Here is a 20,442-nt window from a genome sequence, read left to right as displayed (position 1 = left end):
AGGCTCAGTGAAGTATAAGGAAAACCGTACAGAGTTGATTGCACATTGTTTACCAGTGCCATGCCTGAACACAGTTGCATCATCTCAAACCCATTTGCAGCTGTGATAATTTTGAAATAAAAATCAAAGGACTTCTAAGTGGATGACATTTTGTGAGAATTGATCCATCCAACTGTTTCAGGTCACTTTGTTCCACATGTTTTCTCCTGCTGTAATAACTGTTTGCATGTAATAGAATACATGCGCATACAATAGAGCATGAAGAAGCAAAGTCTCTTCCCAGATAAGGGTGGAAGTATCTCCCACTCGCCCCTGGCAGAAGAGTTGTTCACATCCCCTGCACTCTCACATTCTCTCAATAACCCTCTGCCCAATTTACCTTAACATATTTCTATTCTTTAAAACCAGAAGTATCATCTGTTTGTGTTATGGCTGCATCTCTTTAGCTAACCACATCTCTTCTCTGGATGCTGGAAATTTTCAGGACATGCAGTTATGATAAGAAGTAGTCACAGATATCCTCTGCAGTAGCAGTTATCAGACCAAGTCCTGGGACACATAGTGTTGCCGCTCCTCTGCCCTTCCGACTACCTAATTACATTTACATGGCATCCTAGGTAGCACCTGATCAGGTGACTAAAAGGAAAACCAGCAGGGGCTCCAGGTGGCGAGAACCTGAATTGAAGATCGAGAGCCACTGCCTTACTGTGTAATTGTAATGCAGGTCTGATGTCTGTTTGTAAAAAGCTGCCAAGTGAAATTTAGGGCAGACCTATTGTTTGAAATCATATTTCAGTATTCTTTTGATGGATGGAATGGATTTCGTTTTAACATATTCACAACAAAGTGCACTGACAGATGGTCGAGGGCACTTTGTTATCAGAAATAAATTGAATACATTTTTTTTCTCTGTCCTGTATCTGCAGGCGAATCTCTTTGTATTTGACTTTAAATAGTGTGCAGGCTACATCACGTCATTGATTGTCTATCTCTCTCCTTCTTTTGTGTCAGTGTGGCTGTTGATTTCTGAACCACGTTAATTCCATCATTTTTGCAATTACTGGTTTGATTGCGCATCACTCTGTTTGTGCTATTTAACTTATGTCTATCATCACAATAATATAATGAGTCACAAATTAATCTGCCTTTGAAGCCAAAGTTCAAAGTGAAATTCTTATAATTTCACTTTCATGGCTTAATCAAACCGTGGAATCACGTCTATGACTTTCTTCTCCTCTAATTAGACTGTTGACTGAAAATAATATACATGAAATATAATATTGCAGTGGATCGGGTGTCAGCAATGACTAATTGTAAAAGCTAAATTACCTCTTGGATGTGGCTAGTGTGAAGTGTGGTCTCTTACTCAAGCCTGGCTATCATAAAAGCAGATTATACAACTTTGAAAATCCACAAACAGATGGACACCAAAGAAAGGCTGAGCATATTTTGTCTTTTGCTTTTTTCTGGTGCATTTATGTTAGCTGAATCCCTCTACCAAGCAGCGATCGTCTAATCACAGCTTAGCAACTGCAACTAGGTACAGCAGGTCTGTCAAGCATTGTCCACAGGAAATACTGGTCACTAATGAAGTAATGACGCCTGCTCAAGGTAGCTGTAGCGGCTTTAATCGTCTGCTCAATGACTCTTATGTGACATCAAAGTGTAAACAACTCAGGATGGATTAAATGGAACCTCTCTGGCAGTCTCTTATGTACTGATTTATGTCTAAACATGACCTGGACGACAGAGGATCTGTAATGGATTTAATGTATTGAAAGAAAAAAATTCAGCTTCTGACAGAAGCAGGGTAATTGAGATGAGACAAAAAGGCAGTGACTAATGGGTATCTCAAAAGAGACAACAAGGGGAAACTGATCCGTCGTGTATCTGCTACTCTTTACTCCTGCCCAGCAACAAGTGTGTATACCAACATCAACAACTCCCATATTCAAACATTAATAAAATTAGAGGTGAGTTAATATATTTTGAAAAAAATTCTAAATAGAAAGAAAGTTGTACCAGTACATTAAACATGTATGACAGATTTTCAGAGGCAAGTCGTGAATGCAACACTGACATATCATCACCTGTTAAGTTGATATGTTGAACTTGTTGGCAAGCAGTTGCTCATTAACATATCAAACAGATATAGCATTACCATTACAAACATTATCATTCACCTGTCGGGTGTCCAAGTCAATTTTCACTCTCTTTTAGCTCTGTTTTTGCTCTCTGTCAGCTCCTGAGGGGAAATATCTGCCTCTTTAGCTGCTAAATGCTGAACCATGTTCACCAGCTAACTTTGTCTGTCTGCTGTGTGGCGCTGAATAGTTCGTGTACAGTGTGTTTTTACAATTTTATACAGTTTTTTTTCTTTTTCTGAACAGCTGCCTTCAGCGGCTAAAGACGCTGCTTTGAGAGCAGTGAGAGTGAACCAAAGATAAACGATTTAAACAATTAGCTGAAACTGGCTATATAGTTTCATAAAGCTGAGAGCAGCTATCGTTTTCACATACTGTCAATTGTATCAGACAAAAATCTACACTTCTCACTGAATACACTACACTCCATTGTTTGTTTCATTTTGCTTTAGCATTTGATTTATTGACACAAAGTAATATTAGTGTGTATCTAATCATGGCATGCTGCATGAATATGCAAAACAATTTTTTCATATGATAAAAATCAAAAACTGATTCACGCTACTGAGCAGCCTGAAAACAGTTATGTCTCTTTGCCACTTGTGATACTGTTTGATGTGTTTCATACAACAGTTGCTGTGCTTTGTGGAGGTGCTACATTGGATTGCGTCATATAGCAAGGTGTTTTATGTTTTATGGATAAAATAAACGCAACCATGCTACTTCAGTCAGAGCAAGACCAACAGAATCCATAAATGAAATCAGGTTTTGAAATACATGAGCGTTGTTGTCAGGTGATCCTGTTTTCACCATAGTCATAAAGTAACGCTTAGTTTTTCATGCAGCACGAGGATCCATTGATCGTTTCCATCATAGCTTTCATCAATATAACTTTAAAATCAAGACACAAGAGCCGTTAATGACAACATCAATCAATATAAAAATAATTAGGAGATCCAGGGAGCCTTTTGTGTCACGATCAAACAGGAACTGGCCATTTAAATAATGTCAATGTGCACCATGAATCCGTGAGCCAAGCCTGTGAGTACTGCATGCTGTCTGCCTTTACTCTTTTGAATTAGTGTTTTTTAGCCGACAGACAAGCTACTGATTACGCTGGAGTCACATCTACATAGTGTGGAGTGCAGAGCTTCAGCTCCAGTGGCAATTTAATTTAATTTCAAGTCAGATACCCATCCACAGGGCCACACTGCTTGTTGAGAACTTCTTTAATTATACAAATAATAATAAATCATTGTGGTAAAGTTGTTCATAACCTTTAAATAGAAGGAGAATTGACTGTCTCTCAGGGAAAAAGGTGATTTTTCTTTTTACAAGTAATGTTTCATCTTTTTTAAAGGAATAGATTTACATTTTTGTGAAAAAATGTGAGGATCAATGCAACGCTCCCATTTTTGCACAAAATATGAAACTACCCCTAAAAGCAAAGTAGCTTAGCATAAAGAATTCTTGAATAGAATTAACCAAAAGGTCAAATCTGGCCCGTGATAATCACCCACCAGGGCATAATCTATTATCTATAATTGATCCATTGTAGAGTAGACAAAATATAGTCAGTGATAAACACCATTGGGATAGCAACAGACGGTTGTTTCAATTAAACTGGAGTATTTTTTTCAATTAAATGATTAATTATGTAGTCAATGGAATATCAGAAAATAATGAAAGAATGTCCCTCACAATTTATGTCTAAAATTCAAACGTATTCTATTTAATGGGGTATAAAACCTTTAAAAGCAGCAAGCTCTCACATTTGAGATGTGGGCATCTGCAACTTTTTGAAATTTTTACTTGATAATTGATATTAATGACACATCACTTATATAAAATGTTTTGTTTTCTTCGTTAGATAAATTGTAGGGCTGGACACAAGATGACAAGAAATGAGAGGCAATAGGTCGCCACAAATATATCAAATTGTTGCTTGATTAAACAACCAATTTTGTCAGCAATAAACAAATTGTATATTTGACCGATTCCTTTGATAAGAAAATGCGAAAAGGCCCAAAGGCCTACAGATCCAAAGAGGCCCAAAAACCCTGTAAGCAGAATCAGAAGGTCTCGTGTTTGATTCCTGCATCAGCCCATGTTTGACCGTCAGCAGCTCCGTGTTCTGTCAAAGTGTCTTTAAACCATCAGATTAGGTTGAATTTCAAAACCGTGAGGGATTGTAAGTGGTCAGTTTTAGAAGAGAGTGCACATGTCCAGTCATCAGAAGTTCTGCTACTAGTTCTACTGAATGTGTTTTGGCTTAACATTTTCTCTGCACAGCTCCAGTAGATGTTTTTGTGTATTTGTGTGCATACTTTTATTTTGTGGTACTCATAAATAATTACATGCTATACAATGGAGAGGAATTTAATTCAACCCTTGTCTCTCTAGGCTTTTGGATATATCTCTGTTAGAGTCTCTTTTGATTCTTTATCCAAATTTCAATAGGCACTTTTGAAATTAGTATTTGACTTATTTCTGGCTTCATCTAATCTGTGGGTTCATCACTTTGTATTCATGTTGAATATATTGGCACATATATACTGGCACATATTGATAAAAGGATTAAAGAAATGTGTACAGACCACAATTTGCCTAATTTTGATTCAGTTTACTTAATTTGATGCAGACAACACAGAGGAATGTGTTAAGTAGCTGCCACAGTCTGTTCGTCTGGTTTTCCTCTTCTGTGCTGTGTGCTAATGTAGATTTCACATGGTAAACAAAATGCTGTCTTAGCTTAGCAATAGAAAAATGGAACTATATACAACCAAATCACCATTACTTCATTTTCAACCACCGCGTAACGTGATGTTTCTAATAGTGATAGGGAGTGACAACAGAGAAATCCACAGAAAAAGGCAGAGTACAGTCCCAGCATGTAGACCGACATCAATGATGCAGTCATTGACAGCATTATATATAACTGTTGCCTTATAATTCTTTCATGGTTTTGGACAGTGTGTCTTAGCAGATAATAGACCTGTATCTGCAAATGAAGTTTAGGCGTTTATAGTTTTCACTCTGCGTGATTAACTAGAAAGTGTTCTCAATATCTGTCATGTTGCTCAGTGTTTGAAACGTGTGTGTCCCATGTCCATACACACTCACATTCATGGGAAGCTTATCGATTAGTGTTGGGAGCGCTGTCTTTTTTTTTCTTTTTTTTTTTATCATAGCTGCTTTTATCGCAACTGATGAAGTCACAGCAACGGCACTTTGTGAGATTTGTATTTCGCAGCCATACTGCAGCGAATGTGTGCGATCTGCCGCTGCCTTTGAAGTACTGCTACCCACTGAATGGTAAAATGCTAAACATAAATCTAAATGAGAGAGGGAGGGCAAGGTTTCACTGCCCCAACTCTCTAACTGCAGCTTTGATCGACCTCAGCAAAGTGTTCGTATACAATATTCACTGTAGCACTAAACAGTTTCAGTGATCTCTACTTGTTTTCAACGTCCAAAATATAAATATATGTAAATATCGAGGACACCATGTGAAAAAAGGACTTCATCTTTGAAGAAAGTAAATCACAAGAAAAGGGGTTTTACAGGACAAAGGGTAATTCTGTCAGTGTTAGAAGCAGGTTTTATCAGTGTAAAAACAGCCAGTCTACAGCCACACTAGTGGCTCTGTAAGGCTACGCTTAGGCACATCTGTGCTTTGAGCAAAATTCAAATACCAGTGCTAATTAGCACTAAATACAGAAGTGCAGCTGAGGCTAATGGGAATGCCATTAGTTTTGCTGGTATCAAAGGATCAAATTTAGATCAATTCATCCTCTGGGTACCATCCGTTTATGGACCGCACAACCAGAGGAGACAGAACATTGGACCTGATGTGTGCTAATGTTAAAGGTGCTTAGCAACCCTTCTGATATATGATAGACAACCCATTATACCTCCTGAGCCATAGCCACCCCAATGTGCATCCTTGTGTGTACAAACAATGCAGGAATCCATGCATCAAAATGTTTTTAGCCCTAATCACATGGGCTACTACAGCCTTGGGTCCTACTGTGATTTGTAATAATCGAGGAGGTCAGTGATGTTAATCCTTTCCTTTGTTGGCTCTTTGTCCAATGTTAAATACAAATATCAAGGGAAATGACAGGGCATTTGATAAATTGGTCCAGTGCAAATATTTAAGAGCTTCAATAGGATTTTTGGCTGAAATTTCAAGAAGCTCCTCCAGCTATTCAGCATGGAGACCCATTTGGAGAAGGACCAAGTTCCAATTAGTAAGTCAGTAAATTTCACAGAAACAGACTTAGTTTATTTCACACAAATGCAGCACATGGCACAGATTCAGGGGGTAAATCCCAAAATCAGCTCAGGAATCCAGGTAATTCTACTTCAGTGCAAATCTGTCTTTAGATAGAACCATGCAACCAATCCTGTGACTATGCCGCTATAGACACTGATGTGAATGAGAAATTATGTTTGTAGGACTGTACATGAAAGTAAAAAATGTGCTCTTCAACTGGGTCACCATTTTTTATTCAGGTTAAGAATATTAACTGTGTGCCATAGACACCAATATATAGCAACCACTGAACTATGCTGGACAGCAGAACAATGTGAAACCTAAACAACCATGTATTATTGCTAGCTGAGAATAAGTCCCATCCTAATGAACCCCACTGACTGCTGATAATAGTCATTTTTAAACAACTCACCAGTGAATATAAAGTAAGTAAATATATCATTTTTGCACGTGGCAGTTTCACAATGAAGCTGAAAGCTGTTTGTGAGCTTTTCCTCTGCATGATGTGTCCAACGTGTCAGAAGCTATGAGTGGTTATTATCTACCTTTGTTTTACTTTTGGCTTGTCTTCAGTTTTTCCTCTTTGTCTGTTGTTCTATTCACCAAGCCTCATCTCCAGTCATTTTACCTCATCTAGACTTGCATTCCTACATCTTTTTTTTTTTTATTCCTTTCATTCATGCATATTTTCAATTTCAGCTGAAATCAGCCTCAGTTTTCAAATCAATACTAAATTAAGTTAGCCTAACTAAGTGAACTTCTGTTGTGTGTGATAAAAGCTGATAGATTTCTAAACTATTAATATTATTGGTCCTTGAGAAGTTATTCATTGCCATGTCCCTTCTCTGATAATCCCAAAGCACACATTTTATTTCACAATTTTTTTCATTTTATCCTTAAAGGTATATTTAATTCATCATTCTGACCTCATTACCGTGTCCTCATAGACAGAAACAGGAGATTTCTGAACTGAGAGTTTAATTACTTCTGATTAAAGACCGATTCATTTGATTAATTTGGTTAATTTGATTAATCAATTTCCCCTAAAAGCAGGTGGTGCTTATAGCAAGGAATTTTTAATTAAAGCATGGCCTTTGTTCCTCTGAATAAAAATATTAGAAATATATCCAATATATACATCAGAACCAGCGGGGATTAGTTTATTAATCCTGCTGGCATCTCTGCTCCCCCAGCAGACGACAGCACAGTAGATGGCACTCGCTACCGCAGACTGGTAGAAGTTCTCCAAGATTTTGTTACATGCACTGAAAGATCTGAGCTTCCTCAGAAAGCAGAGACTTCTCATCTCCTTCTTGTGCACAGTGTCAGTGTCAGTCCTCCAGTCCAGTCTTTGGTTCAAGTAGACACCCAAGTACTTGAAGTGCTCCACAACTTCAACCTCCTCATCCATCATGATAATGGGCTTGGTCGCAGTTCTCTCTCTCCTAAGGTCTACTAGCATCTCCTTGGTTTTGTCCACATTTAGGAGAAGATGAATCCTACTGCTCCAGTCCACAAAGTTAGGTACCAGTTCCCTGTACTCTGACTCCTGCCCCTCTCTAATACATCCCACCACTGCAGAGTCAGAGAAGATATTTTTTAAACGTGTTTGATATTTGGCGACTGATGACGTCACTTGTGTGTTAACCAATGGAGACTTAAAGAAATATAAACTGCTTTACCTGCAGTTAGCTTTGTGTCACAAAGTTCACTCACTTCCAATTCCCCAGCTAGGCTATACAGTTTCCATCCAGGATCTCACCCAATGTCTTCCCTTTTCTCCTCCTATTCTGGCCCTTTAAACTCAAAAGTCACTGTATATAAACAGTGCAGGCTTGGTCGTCTGCCTCCAGAACTCCTCAATTTTTATCCATTTTCTGACATTTTATAAAGCAAATTATTAATAGATTAATTGAGAAAATAACTAGCAGATTAATAATGAGTTTACGTATTAGATGCAGCTCTTAACACGATGTTAATTGTAGCAAACTAACTCTTTCTGGTAGTGGTTCTATCAGTGCAGTCCTCTGTTTTCCAGAAAGTCTTCTTGTTATTTGTCCTTGTTGGAAAATTAAGGTCATTTTGCTCCATTTTCTAACAATGACTTGGCAGCTGTGTACATCACTTAAGCTTGTGAGCAACAATGTTATTATTTTCCATTTGTGTTTGTTCCAGTTGACCTGGCACTTACTTTTGCACAAGGGGGTGTCACAGCAAATGATGAGTTAATGTTTCCAGAGTCACAGCGGGCAGGCAAGCAATTAACTGAGATGTTCTAGGTTACACATTAAATGATACACCAACAGTTATTGTAATGACAGCACAAACATTTTTCGCTATGATGTGACCTTGTCCATGGTTAACTTGTAAAGTGGAGAGGGAGAGCGGTGAGCAAGTAATTGAAGATGGATATTGTCAGCCGCTGATTTCATACCTCTGCAAAGCTGCTGGTAGAGCAAACACAGCGGCCACTTTCTCTTGCAATTTTTTTCCTCTCCTTTTTTTTTTTTTTTTTTTTTCGCTCTTTTATTGCAGATACAAGTGCAAAGATGAACTTATTGTATTTGGTTGCTATTTCACATTGATACAGTTTTGATCCCGTACATATTTACATGGACATTAGATACAGATTTCAAAGCAAAGCAAATTCTGTGCCTTGTAAGATTAATGTGTGATTCAAAACAATAAAGCCATTCACAACTGCTTATATTATCTACCAGGCCAATGCCTGGCATTTTTAATTAAATAATTGTAGTCATCAGAAATCAACAGGAATGACCTTGATCTCGCCTACAACAACATGTCGATGAGATCTGTGTATGCTGAAATAGCATGGAGCATGAGGAAATGTGTCCTGCACCGTTGTCTGACAGAAAGGAACATTTGAGCTACCTCAAATTATACCTAATAAGAGATGTCTGGTTGTCAAGTACAAATCTTGTGTAATCTCTGTCTTTCTCCGTCTTATTTTCTTCTCCAGGAGACAATAATGGATGGCCCCATCTTTTTGACAAATATTTTGGCATGCCAAGCCATAACACCAGGACCAAGTCCAATGTGTGCTGTAAGTACTGTTATTTTGTTTCTAAACTGTACTTTTAAAGATGTTCTTTGGTCTGGTTGTTGCTCTTACGTGTGAGCTGAAGGAAATGGTTCTCAAGAGACTTCAGATGTCTGAAGCCTTGATGCATCAAGGAGAATGGTGATGGGCCACTGCAGACCTTAACAGGTTTACCAGTGTGATACCAACCCAAATCTGAAGCTGTCCTTTGCCAGGATGTATTTAAGCCCGAATATCCTCACACAGCACAGACTCACATGTCGCAGGTGCTGTCAGCTATGCTAGAAATAAACAATGAACCACTGTTTACAGTAATGGCTTGTATGTAACCTGTGGAGAATCATATCCTAACCTAAAGACCTTGAAATAATAAAAACAATGTCTAAATCTTTACTACTTCCTACTGAAAATAACTTATCAAGTCAAGTCAAGTCCATTTTTATTCATATAGCACCAAATCACAACAGAAGTTATCTTAAGGCCATTTCAAACAGAGCAGGCTGTTATTGCATCGGCAGTGACATAATTTTCCAGGATTTTCTCCTTTTTTTTCTGTTGTCCTGTAGGCCGGCAAATAGACAGCTCTTCATGAATAAGGCTAAGGTTGAATCACTGCTGCGTTTCCGAATGTCTCTATTAAAAGAAACTAGGGTGCAGAACTGTGTAAAATGTGTGAAAACACTCCACACACCAACCTAGTTTTAATCACAATCTGGAGCTGTAGTTCAGCCGTCTGCATAATGAGTTGCGGATGGGAAGCCAGTGAGGGATCCTGTACAAGTGGCTATGACTGGTTGGTTGGGATGCCCTTTGTGGAGGTGGGGTGAGGTCTTGATTTTCTAGCATGTGTTCTAGGGCCTCCTAGTGAAATATGAAAAAGCTACAAAAAAGTAATAAAACCAACTATATTTTTAGTTTCTTGAATACTAATCATTCAATGTGGGTATTCACAATATTTTCTTGCTATCGAAATGAATGTAGATCAAGACTGGCAGCCAGCAGAGTATGCATTCGATTGTGGAATCCCAGAAGCTACAGTCGTGCAGCGTAAAGATTATTCATCACTGACTGAGGAGCCAAGAATCACTTTTTCTTTTTCAAAGATACCTCACAATGAGATCAAGTCATAAACTTTTGACAAGACACGAGGGGGCTCTGTACTTATAGATACCAAAGCTAAAATTCTCTTCACTTCCTGTTCTATGCAAGTTACTTCCCTCTGCAAATAAAAACTCAAAAGTCATAGGAAGTGTTATCCATTAGGACCCACTCTTTAGAAATTACAGCCCAGTCAATCATCATATAAACCAACAGGCACTAACAGCAGCAACTGTATAACCAAGACAGAGGAGAAATAGCGTGTGCCTTGCAAAGAAAACAGTGATATTACAGAGAGAGAGAAAATAATAAAACCTTCCATCATGATGTCATGCTGATGTTTACGTGCTGTGCAACCATAGTCCTTTGCACAACAGAGCACAAAAGAGGCAGAAACAAGCTCAATTCTGCAGCTTTAAAAGCACAGAAATACTTAAGTATAATAAATAGTGCATTCATGAATAACAAGCCCATTATTGTTTCCAAAAAAGAAAAGACTGAGACAGTTTGTACTAAGTAAACTGAAGAAATCAATTTTAACAGTAGTATTGCCAAATGTATATGTCATAACCATCCCAACATGTATCTACACTACAAATTAAGAGTGAGTTTACTTTCTTTACCTTTCTTACTACTGCATGTAAACAAATCAATTTAATTTCTCATTAACTTGACCAGGTCTCTTCTCATTAAATGTATCCCGCAAATTAAATAAAATATTAGTACTACCATTATGATCAATTTACTTTCACTCAGTAGTTTGTCAGCTACTCTTAATTAATCGAAGGCATTTTATTTGGACAGCTGTAAATTCATCTGGCTATTGGTTTGTCAGACTTGATCTTTGTATAAATGACTGTTGCACAGCCTGATTGGTGACATAATTATACTTTTGATTTGCCATCTGTACTAAATTAGAAAATCACAGACATGAAAGTCAAAACAAGTCAGAGGAAATCAAATGTGTCAGGTTTTGTTTTTAGTTATTCCATCAACTTTTGCTAATTTATCTCCTCACAGTAAAGTTTAAAATGTTCCGCTCTTGACTCTTCCACTCATGTGGAAGTAGATTTGACCGCTGACATCCAAGCTCTGTTCATTGAGAATCCATGCAATCTTCCTAATGTGAACAATAACAAAAAAAAAAATACATTTTAAGTTTTGTATTTCCAAAAATAATTACAGCAGGTTTTTCCTGGTGTGCTAGTCTAAAAAGAAGGATCAGAGGATTGCATTCATCTGGAGGAGGGTAACATGACAGCTAAAGACACTTTGGCTTGGGAAACAATATTTTCTCCTTTTGATATTGCGTTCTCTTTACGTTTTCATGAAGCCTCTACAAGCTTTTCAAGAATCCTGTGTCATCAGAAAGTCCTACATTATTCAAAGCAAAGTATAATTGCCTATACTCCATGAAAGCAGTTGTAGAATACTAAGGAGCAGTGGGATAGAAATTATGTTTGATGTGGACTTTGAATTGTCCATATTATATTATAGTAATGCTGTAGGAATGATTTCTAGGTACATTCAATACATTTACTTATTTCTATCAATCTCATTTCTTATATTTGCATTGTGTAAAGCGTTACTATTATACCTTATGCTGCTTGCTTATTTCTTCTTCTGTTCCACCTCCGCTTTTGTCTCTTAATCCCTTTCTTGCCATAGTACAAATCAGGGTGCAATAATAACCTGATGTTTCTATGGTGAAAAAATGTCTATAACTCTATCTGTTAACACTGTCTTATCAATACAACGATGCAGGTTATTAAAGTTATTAACATTATTTGCAGTCATCGCAAATGATCACTAAAACAAATGGAAAACTGGACTGTGTAAAAGTGTAAGTGACCAAGTCCCTTGACTAGACCTTTAAAGATGGAGGTTCACCCTAAACAGAAAGTGAACTCAGTTTCAAGTGGTCTTTTTTATGGTAACAAACTGAAAAGTGCAGATAAATCACTTTGTCATTACGAAGAGCTTTGTCGTCATTGTTAGCTCCCTCTTCACTGTGACAGTCCAGTACAACACCCACATCACTGCAGATGCTAAAGCAGTTTCAAACCCACTATGCCTTCGACCCCTTGCTAATGAACAAAACCAAATATAATGTATGTCCTCCGCTTCCCTTGCCATCTGATCCGACTTAGTACTGTTCCAGGACCATGAGCAGTGTCAAATAAGGATTTGTGAATATCCTCACAAGTCCCTGGAAATACCTCCCACTAGCCAGGAACAAAGCCAGGGATCAGTCCATCAAGGCATTTCTCTGCCTTGCTGCCCCTACTTGTAACGCATCATACATCTACATTGATCCTTGCAGTTCGTGACTTCACATAGCAGCAGCCCCATGTCGTTTCTTCTAACCTTCTGACAGATGAAGGTAGTGTGTGAATATGGAAGTTGTTCAGTTTCAAAGTGCCAGTATGAAATTGATTATGACACAGGCTTGGGAAAAAGTACCTACCATGTGAGCTCATCACCTGTAAGTATATTGCTTTGCAAGTAGTCTGACTGTCAAAGTGCTGTGTGGTGCAACTAATTAAACCTAGCAGGAATTAGCTGCTTGGGTCACATCCATAGGTTAGATCTAAATCATAAAACCCAATTATTTCTTGCATTGTAAGCAGAGGAGATGCATCCTAATTCAGTTAGGAAACGTAAGAGAGTAGCAAGTGTGTTCAGATTTTTTATGATTTCTGGTTGGTACTTTGGCAGCACGCTGCTCAGACCCATTTTAATGATATTTGACCACCATATTTTCAGCAATTAACAACACTTAGCATAGATCCTGGACAACTGTCTAGGTCTTTCTTGATAAAAGCACTTAAAACGTGAAATACTCTACATACACGGATCAGCAATAACATTATGACCGCCTGCCTAACATTGTGTAGGTCACCGTTTTGCCACCAAAACAGCTCTGACCTGTCGAGGAATCCACAAGACCTCTGAAGGTGTGCTGTGGTATCCTGCGCCAAGACGTCAGCAGCAGATCCTTTAGGTCCTGTAAGTTGCGAGGTGGGGCCTCCATGGATCGGACTTGTTTGTACAGCCAACTCAACACCTTGAATTCGTTGTTGTGTTCCTCAAACCATTCCTGAACCATTTGTGGCAGGACGCATTATCCTCCTGAAAGAGGCCACTGCCATCAGGGAATACCGTTTCGATTAGGGAGTGTACCTGGTCTGCAACAGTGTTCAGGTAGGTGGTACATGTCAGAGTAACATCCACAGAAATGGCAGGACGGGCTCGTCTGTAGTTCCAGTTTCAAGAAAAGGGTCTTCTCCTGCCTTCTCCAAGGAAACCAGTATCAAAGCTTGATGGTGGTCTTTCAGTTGCACTTAGTCCATGTGTCATTCTGGGAGAAGAGTTTTTCCCACGCAGCTCCCAGGGTCACAGAGGCATGCAAATCCCTCCACAACAATAATTTATCTATTCATGGAGGGTTTCTAAATAATGATTTCCTCCATTTCCTGTCTCTTTACACTGAAAATGGCAATAGCTTAAACTGCAGTTGTGGACCTCAGCATAGACCTCTGCACTCTATTTAATATCAACCTTGAGTTCTTTTGTTTGAATTTAAAGCCAAATATCCTCTATCCTCATCTTGAGAAAATCTTTTCTTCAGCGGTCGCTTTTCTGTATTCAATAACTTACAGATTGAAAATAAAGAAATATCCTCAGGTGTCTATTTTTGGGGCTATCATTTTCCTCTTCTCTGATGCTCACTTTCCAAACAGACCAGTATTTTTTAAGAAGTCTTTTCCGTTGTGTGAGATTTGATGTGGCAACCAGTCTCATTCTGGGCTGTAAACAGAAGGTGATTTGTTGTTTTTTAACAACAGGCATGGCCCAGTGGGAACACCCCCTACCAACAATCAACACAAACACCTATGTACACCTCCCAACGGCCATTGTTACAGGGCACCATAACCATAACTGTGACATTTCTAGTTCTACAATTCCATTTTGTCCAGTCATCTTCCTTCTCGCCCTACTACACTCATCTTTTTACAACTGTGTATTAAAGCCCTCTGGAGTCAGGGTTGATGTTTTCTACTGTTCGTACTGCACATGCATGGTCTCAAACTCTGGATCCTTTTGTGTAGTGCATAAAGCTGTCAGAAAGATAACACAGGAGGCCATAAAACCTTACAAACCTTACAAATCTTTAGCTCTTAGTAGTCTAGGTGCTATTTTGACCATTGGTTTGATCATGCTGGCGTGAGCAGGGACTGCTGAATAAATAAATACACCTTCAGGTTTTATGCAGGGCTTTATTCTCTCTCTTACAGTACACTAAAAGCAGGGCTTTTTTTTTTAATTACATGACCCACATGACCTCTTGGGATTTTTTACCATCTAAATTCCTTTATGCTCTCAGCTCTACGCAGTGGTTCATACAGTGTCAAATGAAAATGTCAGGAAACTAGTTGACTCGCCTGACCTGCTTCCAAGCATGACTGAGACACCATCACATTCAGAACAAACAAGCTGCTCCTTTGTCTTCAGTAAAGTCATGGTGAGATATGTTATTGAGCAACACTGTATGAATTTTCTCTGCAATGGTGGCAGGGAGCTCTACTATATCCAAAAATAATGTCAGTGGCTGTTCACTGTTGCCTCTACATGCTCTTCATAGATAATTTGTACTGATTATTTGCTGACGGTGGATGACTCATCAACCAGAATGAACGTCTTTTAATTTTAGAACCCTTGCAATTACTTGCTTTCTCATTTCTGTTGCTATGTGCTGGCCAATATTTGCAGAATATTTTTTCTGAATGGAAAGTCCTTCCCATGTCCAGTCCGTTCAGGACTTGGACTGTCTGTTTCTAAGTCAGTGTATTCCCTCCAGATTTTGCAGTTTTATAAACAGTCCTAAACATCCTGTCAGTGGTCAGAAACTGATCCCTCATCATCTCAGCAGTCACGGTTTCTACTGTTTTCTCAGCTGTGTTGTGAAAGTCTGAGGTTCTGAAGCGATGTACTTTCTTATGGAGCGACTGTTGCTGTGCACATTTTGTTATCAATGATGCAACCACCTCAGCCTTCATCAACTCCTCTGCAACGTGCTTGTTTTTTCCTCCCGTCTCTGGTCCTGCAGCATTCACCTTGTCACAGGTTGAACAACCAAGTGCTTTAGCTTGATATACCAGCCATGGATGTGGCTCCTTTTCACCTTAAGTTGCTTTTCTTTTTTTTTTATTGAACTCTGGGATATCATCATGCTCTCTGCTCCAGCACCCTCTCTGCTACTAGGGGATGGAGAAGGGGGGGTGGTAGGTTAACAAGGGGGATGGCTTCCCACCTGATATCCTCTCAAATCGCCTACTGGCTGTCAATTCCCCTGCCTTTTTCAATCAGTCATATTGATGTGACTGCAGCCTGTTGTTGAGCATACAGGATTCCACCGCCATAGCCAGTGTTTACTTCATTTAAAATCAAAAGAAGGCCCGGTCGGTCACTTAATAGAAATAAACCTTATGTGTTCAGAGCGCAGTCACAATGATCACCATTTACAACAAAGCAATCTTTTAAAACACCATTGTTACAGTCACTCTTTAGGATTGTCTATAATTAAACTGGTCGATGTGGGAATCATAGCAACAGTTCTCCATGTTTATCAGCCTCAAAGCCTTAGGCTCCATAAGTATGTCACATACATACCACACAGCTATATTTTCATGGTAATATAGAGTTGTACAAAAGGCATGTTGCTATTTTCTAGACCATGAAATACTTTCCCCATGTTTTTGGTATTTTTGTGCAATGAGATGTCAGTGCAACGCTTGATAATTGCATGAAAGCCAACACATAAGCCTGAAAGTAATGATTATAAAATGCAAAAATTTCCTTCTGGCAATTAAATGTATTGCTGTGATTTAGTTTAATTGGGAGTTATTTGCTGCATTTCAAATGGCATCAAACTGACAACCGCAACATTATTTATTTACAGGGACATCCACCTTTTCATTACTATTTCCAGGGACTCATATATTATGGTTATCTGAATGTTGATGTTGGAGCTTTTGTGTTGCTCTGCATTACTGCATCACTGCCAGTGAGATTTATTTCTTCAGGGTTTTCCCATAAAATAAAAGTAAAGTCGACTAAATGTCATATTTTATCTTCATACACTCATTCAGATTTACTGTAGCAGGGCAGTATTCAGACCAGCAGCATAGACACACAGATGTTGTTTGACTTTGTGTCTAATTCTTGTTGAGCTCGAACCCCCCCAAAATTAAAAGACTTTTCAGTTAGTTCAAAGGATCCTGTCCTTGAATCATAACAATGGAGCTATTTAATGGGAAGTGTCATGATGGTAAGCTACACAGAGATGTGATTAGGGAAGTTGTTTTTGTTTTTTGACCTGTTCTCTTCTCCTCTCTTCAGCTACAATGTGAACAAAACATAATACTGAAGTTCAAATCGATTTTTTTGTGCATCATCAGCATCAGCTTTAGAGGTGTGGTGCACCTGCAAATCACAACAGAAGTAAAAGTAGTCTGCTTTTTTTTACTGCCTTTTTTATTTATCTAAAACGTTTATCTGCTATTGTCACTGCCACACGATGAAATACTTTATGACTGCCAACAACTCTGCAGTTCACTTTCTGATCATCCTCTTACAGGTCAGGAGGTGGTTTCAGTAATTCCATTGTAGGAATGAAAAAATGTGTAGTATTTGACAGCGGGCAAATAAACAGGGTTAGTAATGAATTGTGCTTTATATGGCCACTACCTTTATAAATACTGAAGGATACTTGAATCAATCCTGCTGAAAAATGGTGGACCTGTGGAGAGTATTCAGTCTAATCATATGTATATTTTTTCCTTACTTGCTTCAATCAATAATGACTGTGAAAGCATTCAGTCGGTTGAAATGGGAGTTAAATATGACTTGTCACAAATGTGCAATTATCTCCGTAAATTAAAATGTGTTAGTCTGACGGGGGGGAGGCCTTTCATTAACTTCCCCTTGTGGCTAAGTCTGATGTGTCCTCAACTATAATTTGCTTTTATTGGAGCCAGGAAAGCCCAATTAAACAATCTTATGTGCACCTTTTCATCATAGCTCGCATACCAATCTAGGATTTAATCAAAGGTAATCAAAGGTAGATTAACCCAGGAATGTTCAATAAGCAATCTTGAAAAGCCACGGCCTGTTTTTAACTATTGCCAATCTGTGTTTGCTCTCCAAATCAATTCTGCTTTTATTTTCATCTCTGCTTATATTCCCCGCCAACAGGACAAGGTTTCCATTCGTACAAACAGCTCCAGTCTTGTCACTTTGGCACTTGGTAGGATGACCAGTTGATTGATGTATCCTCTGATGTCTACTCCCTCTCCCCTCCATCTCTCCAGTGCTGGGTGTCGTTCCTGAGCTCTGCCAGTGCCGAGACCTGGAGCTGGACTGTGACAGCACACAGCTTCAAGATATCCCAGTGGTGGCGATGAATGTCACCATGATGTGAGTAGAAAATAACCGTTTATTTTTTCAATAATTTAAAGCCCCAGGAGCCCTCCATACCTGGCTGCGACTGTCACAGCATGCAATAAGTGTTGTAGCAAACACCCCCCCCCCTCTCCAAAACCCCACCCTACCACTGTGAGTAACTGTCATTACATGCAGCCAGAACTAAAGATGACTCTTTGGTGATGATGATGCAACCCCTTCACACTGAGCTGATGAGCAGCATATGTCGTTGAACGTCTTGTAGGAGCCAGCATCACACATTTTGTTATATGTATTTATATATATATTTTCTTATTAGTCATTTTTATTTTTTCAGAACACAAAACATATTATTACAGGACTGGTCTGTAGATGAAGGAAGGAAGCAGTCATGTGATCAGACACATTGTCCACCCAAAACCAGCAAGTTACATTACATATACATATTTTTTTTGTTTTTTTCAGTTTGGGGTCAGGAGAAATATTGTTTCTGCTACAAACACTTAGTGCTGTGGGGTTTTTTTGTTTTGTTTTGATATTTTTTTCAATTTGTTGTTAGTGAAGCATGGCCAGTTCAGCCATAGTAGCTATTACTGTTCATGGTACTGTAACCATTGTGCTTTTCTCCTGTTTGTGGTGGGGCTGAAATGGTATAAACACATAACTTTATTTTTCCATTAGAGGATTTTCTTGAGGAAAGGTTTAGAACAAATGGGTGTTTAGAACAACCAAAGTGAAATTAATGAGTTGGTTCACTGTATTACATCAATTTAAAAATACCACTAAAAATAATAACAAACATTTAGTGGGTGTTTAGTTATGACTACCTGTTCCCAGACATCTCTTAATCTGCTCTACAACTGGCCCGCTGTCCTCCGACTCCAGGCAGGTAAATAAAGCAGACACTGCAAACTGTTTTTGTCTGCTGATTTCCAAAAGCAGGATTTTCACGCTCGTAGAGTGAAAATCTTTTTACACTTGAATAACATTTTTGAGAATGAAACCATGCGGCCACTCCACATGGTTTTATTCACAAAAATGTGAATGGCAACAGGTAGCCTTATATGGCAGGGCCAGGGTTAGGTGAGTCAATGATGCTTATTAGGGCTGCAACTGTTATTTTCATTGTTTATTAATCTGCCAATTACTTTTCTTGATCAATCAATTAATTGTTTTGTGTCTAACATGTCAGAAAATAGTGAAAATGTCTGTTTAAATTTCTGACAGATCTCAAATAGTTTGTTTTGTCCAGCCAATTGTCCAAAAGCTGAAGATATTCAGTTTTTCAATCATGTAAGACGACGAGGAGGAGCATCGCATCTTCACATATTTGGCTTTTTGCTTTGAAGATATGACTAAAAGCATAATCTAACTATCAAAATAGCTGCCGATAGTCTATCAATCGACTAATCATTGCATCTCCCATGTAATGATCAAATCTCTCAACATGCAGCTCCTCATGAACAGGCAGGTTGGTGCAGTTATGACTCCAGCGTGGATAGTACTACAAGCATACCACAAATAAAAAGTAAGAAAGACTTAGGATCAGAAAAGGAAAATGTTCATGAGCTCCAGTGGGTTTTAGTAAGAAAGCTTGTTTGTTTGCAGGAATGCTCCAGAGTGTGTCTTCAGTGTTAGTGGGCCGAGAAATACAGTGTCATAGAGTGTTTGTGTTTGAGAACAGCGAGCCCAAAGAGACAGTGTCAACAGTAAGATAATCTTGCGTAGTCCCAAAACTGACCACTTCCAACAGCTTGACATGACAGTGTGAGAGTGAGTGGATGAGCTTTTAATCACCTGTTAATCCATTAAAAGCTTTGGAGTCAACATCTGAATCGAGATGATAACAGAATTTACAGGCCACAGTTTATGTTTATGGATTTAATGTCCTGGTAATAGACTCGGTCATTTTATTTTAGTTCATTGCCGTGTTTTTATTAAGATGTGATCATTTTATTTAAGTGTTTTTACCTTTTACGCCTTTACATAAAAACTGAAATAAGACCTAAAGGAGCCCGTCTTGTGCCACTATGGTCTATTGAAATGTAATCACAGATGAAAAAGTATAGATTGTTGGGGGTGCCCTGGTGGGTCATCTGGTAGAGTGCATGCCATGTAGGCTCAGTCCAACTTTCCTGTCCATCTCTCTGTCCTTCTCCCATTAAAGGCATTAATGCCCAAGAATAACCTTAAAAAAAAAAAAAAGTATGGGTTGTTGGTATTTTAAACATTTGAACCGACAGAAAACGAGAGCCCCAGTGAAAAATACAATGTGATCTGAAAATAGAATATAATTCATTGTCTGTTATTTGTCTTTTTTAAAGTTTATTTATAGTTTATAAATAATATTCACTACTGGAAGAGTGGCAGAGTATATGGCTGTATTGGTGTTATTT

The 20,442-nt window shown here is 38.5% G+C and overlaps 1 protein-coding gene across 1 annotated transcript in view; it reads left to right on the top strand.

Annotated features, from left to right (window-relative positions):
- rxfp1 (relaxin/insulin like family peptide receptor 1) overlaps positions 1 to 20,442 on the top strand; it is a 64,225-nt gene that overhangs the window by 23,070 nt on the left and 20,713 nt on the right. The window contains exons 3-4 of the mRNA XM_022760154.1: positions 9,404 to 9,487; positions 17,956 to 18,061. Of these exons, the coding sequence (XP_022615875.1) occupies positions 9,404 to 9,487; positions 17,956 to 18,061 (190 nt within the window). The remainder of the gene's footprint in view (positions 1 to 9,403; positions 9,488 to 17,955; positions 18,062 to 20,442) is intronic.

The sequence above is a fragment of the Seriola dumerili genome, unplaced genomic scaffold, assembly GCF_002260705.1.
Source record: "Seriola dumerili isolate Sdu_G_001 unplaced genomic scaffold, Sdu_1.0 BDQW01000331.1, whole genome shotgun sequence".
Taxonomy (NCBI): Eukaryota; Metazoa; Chordata; class Actinopteri; order Carangiformes; family Carangidae; genus Seriola; species Seriola dumerili.
The sequence above is the reverse complement of the archived record's forward strand: the minus strand, read 5'-3'. Positions and strand labels throughout refer to the sequence as shown.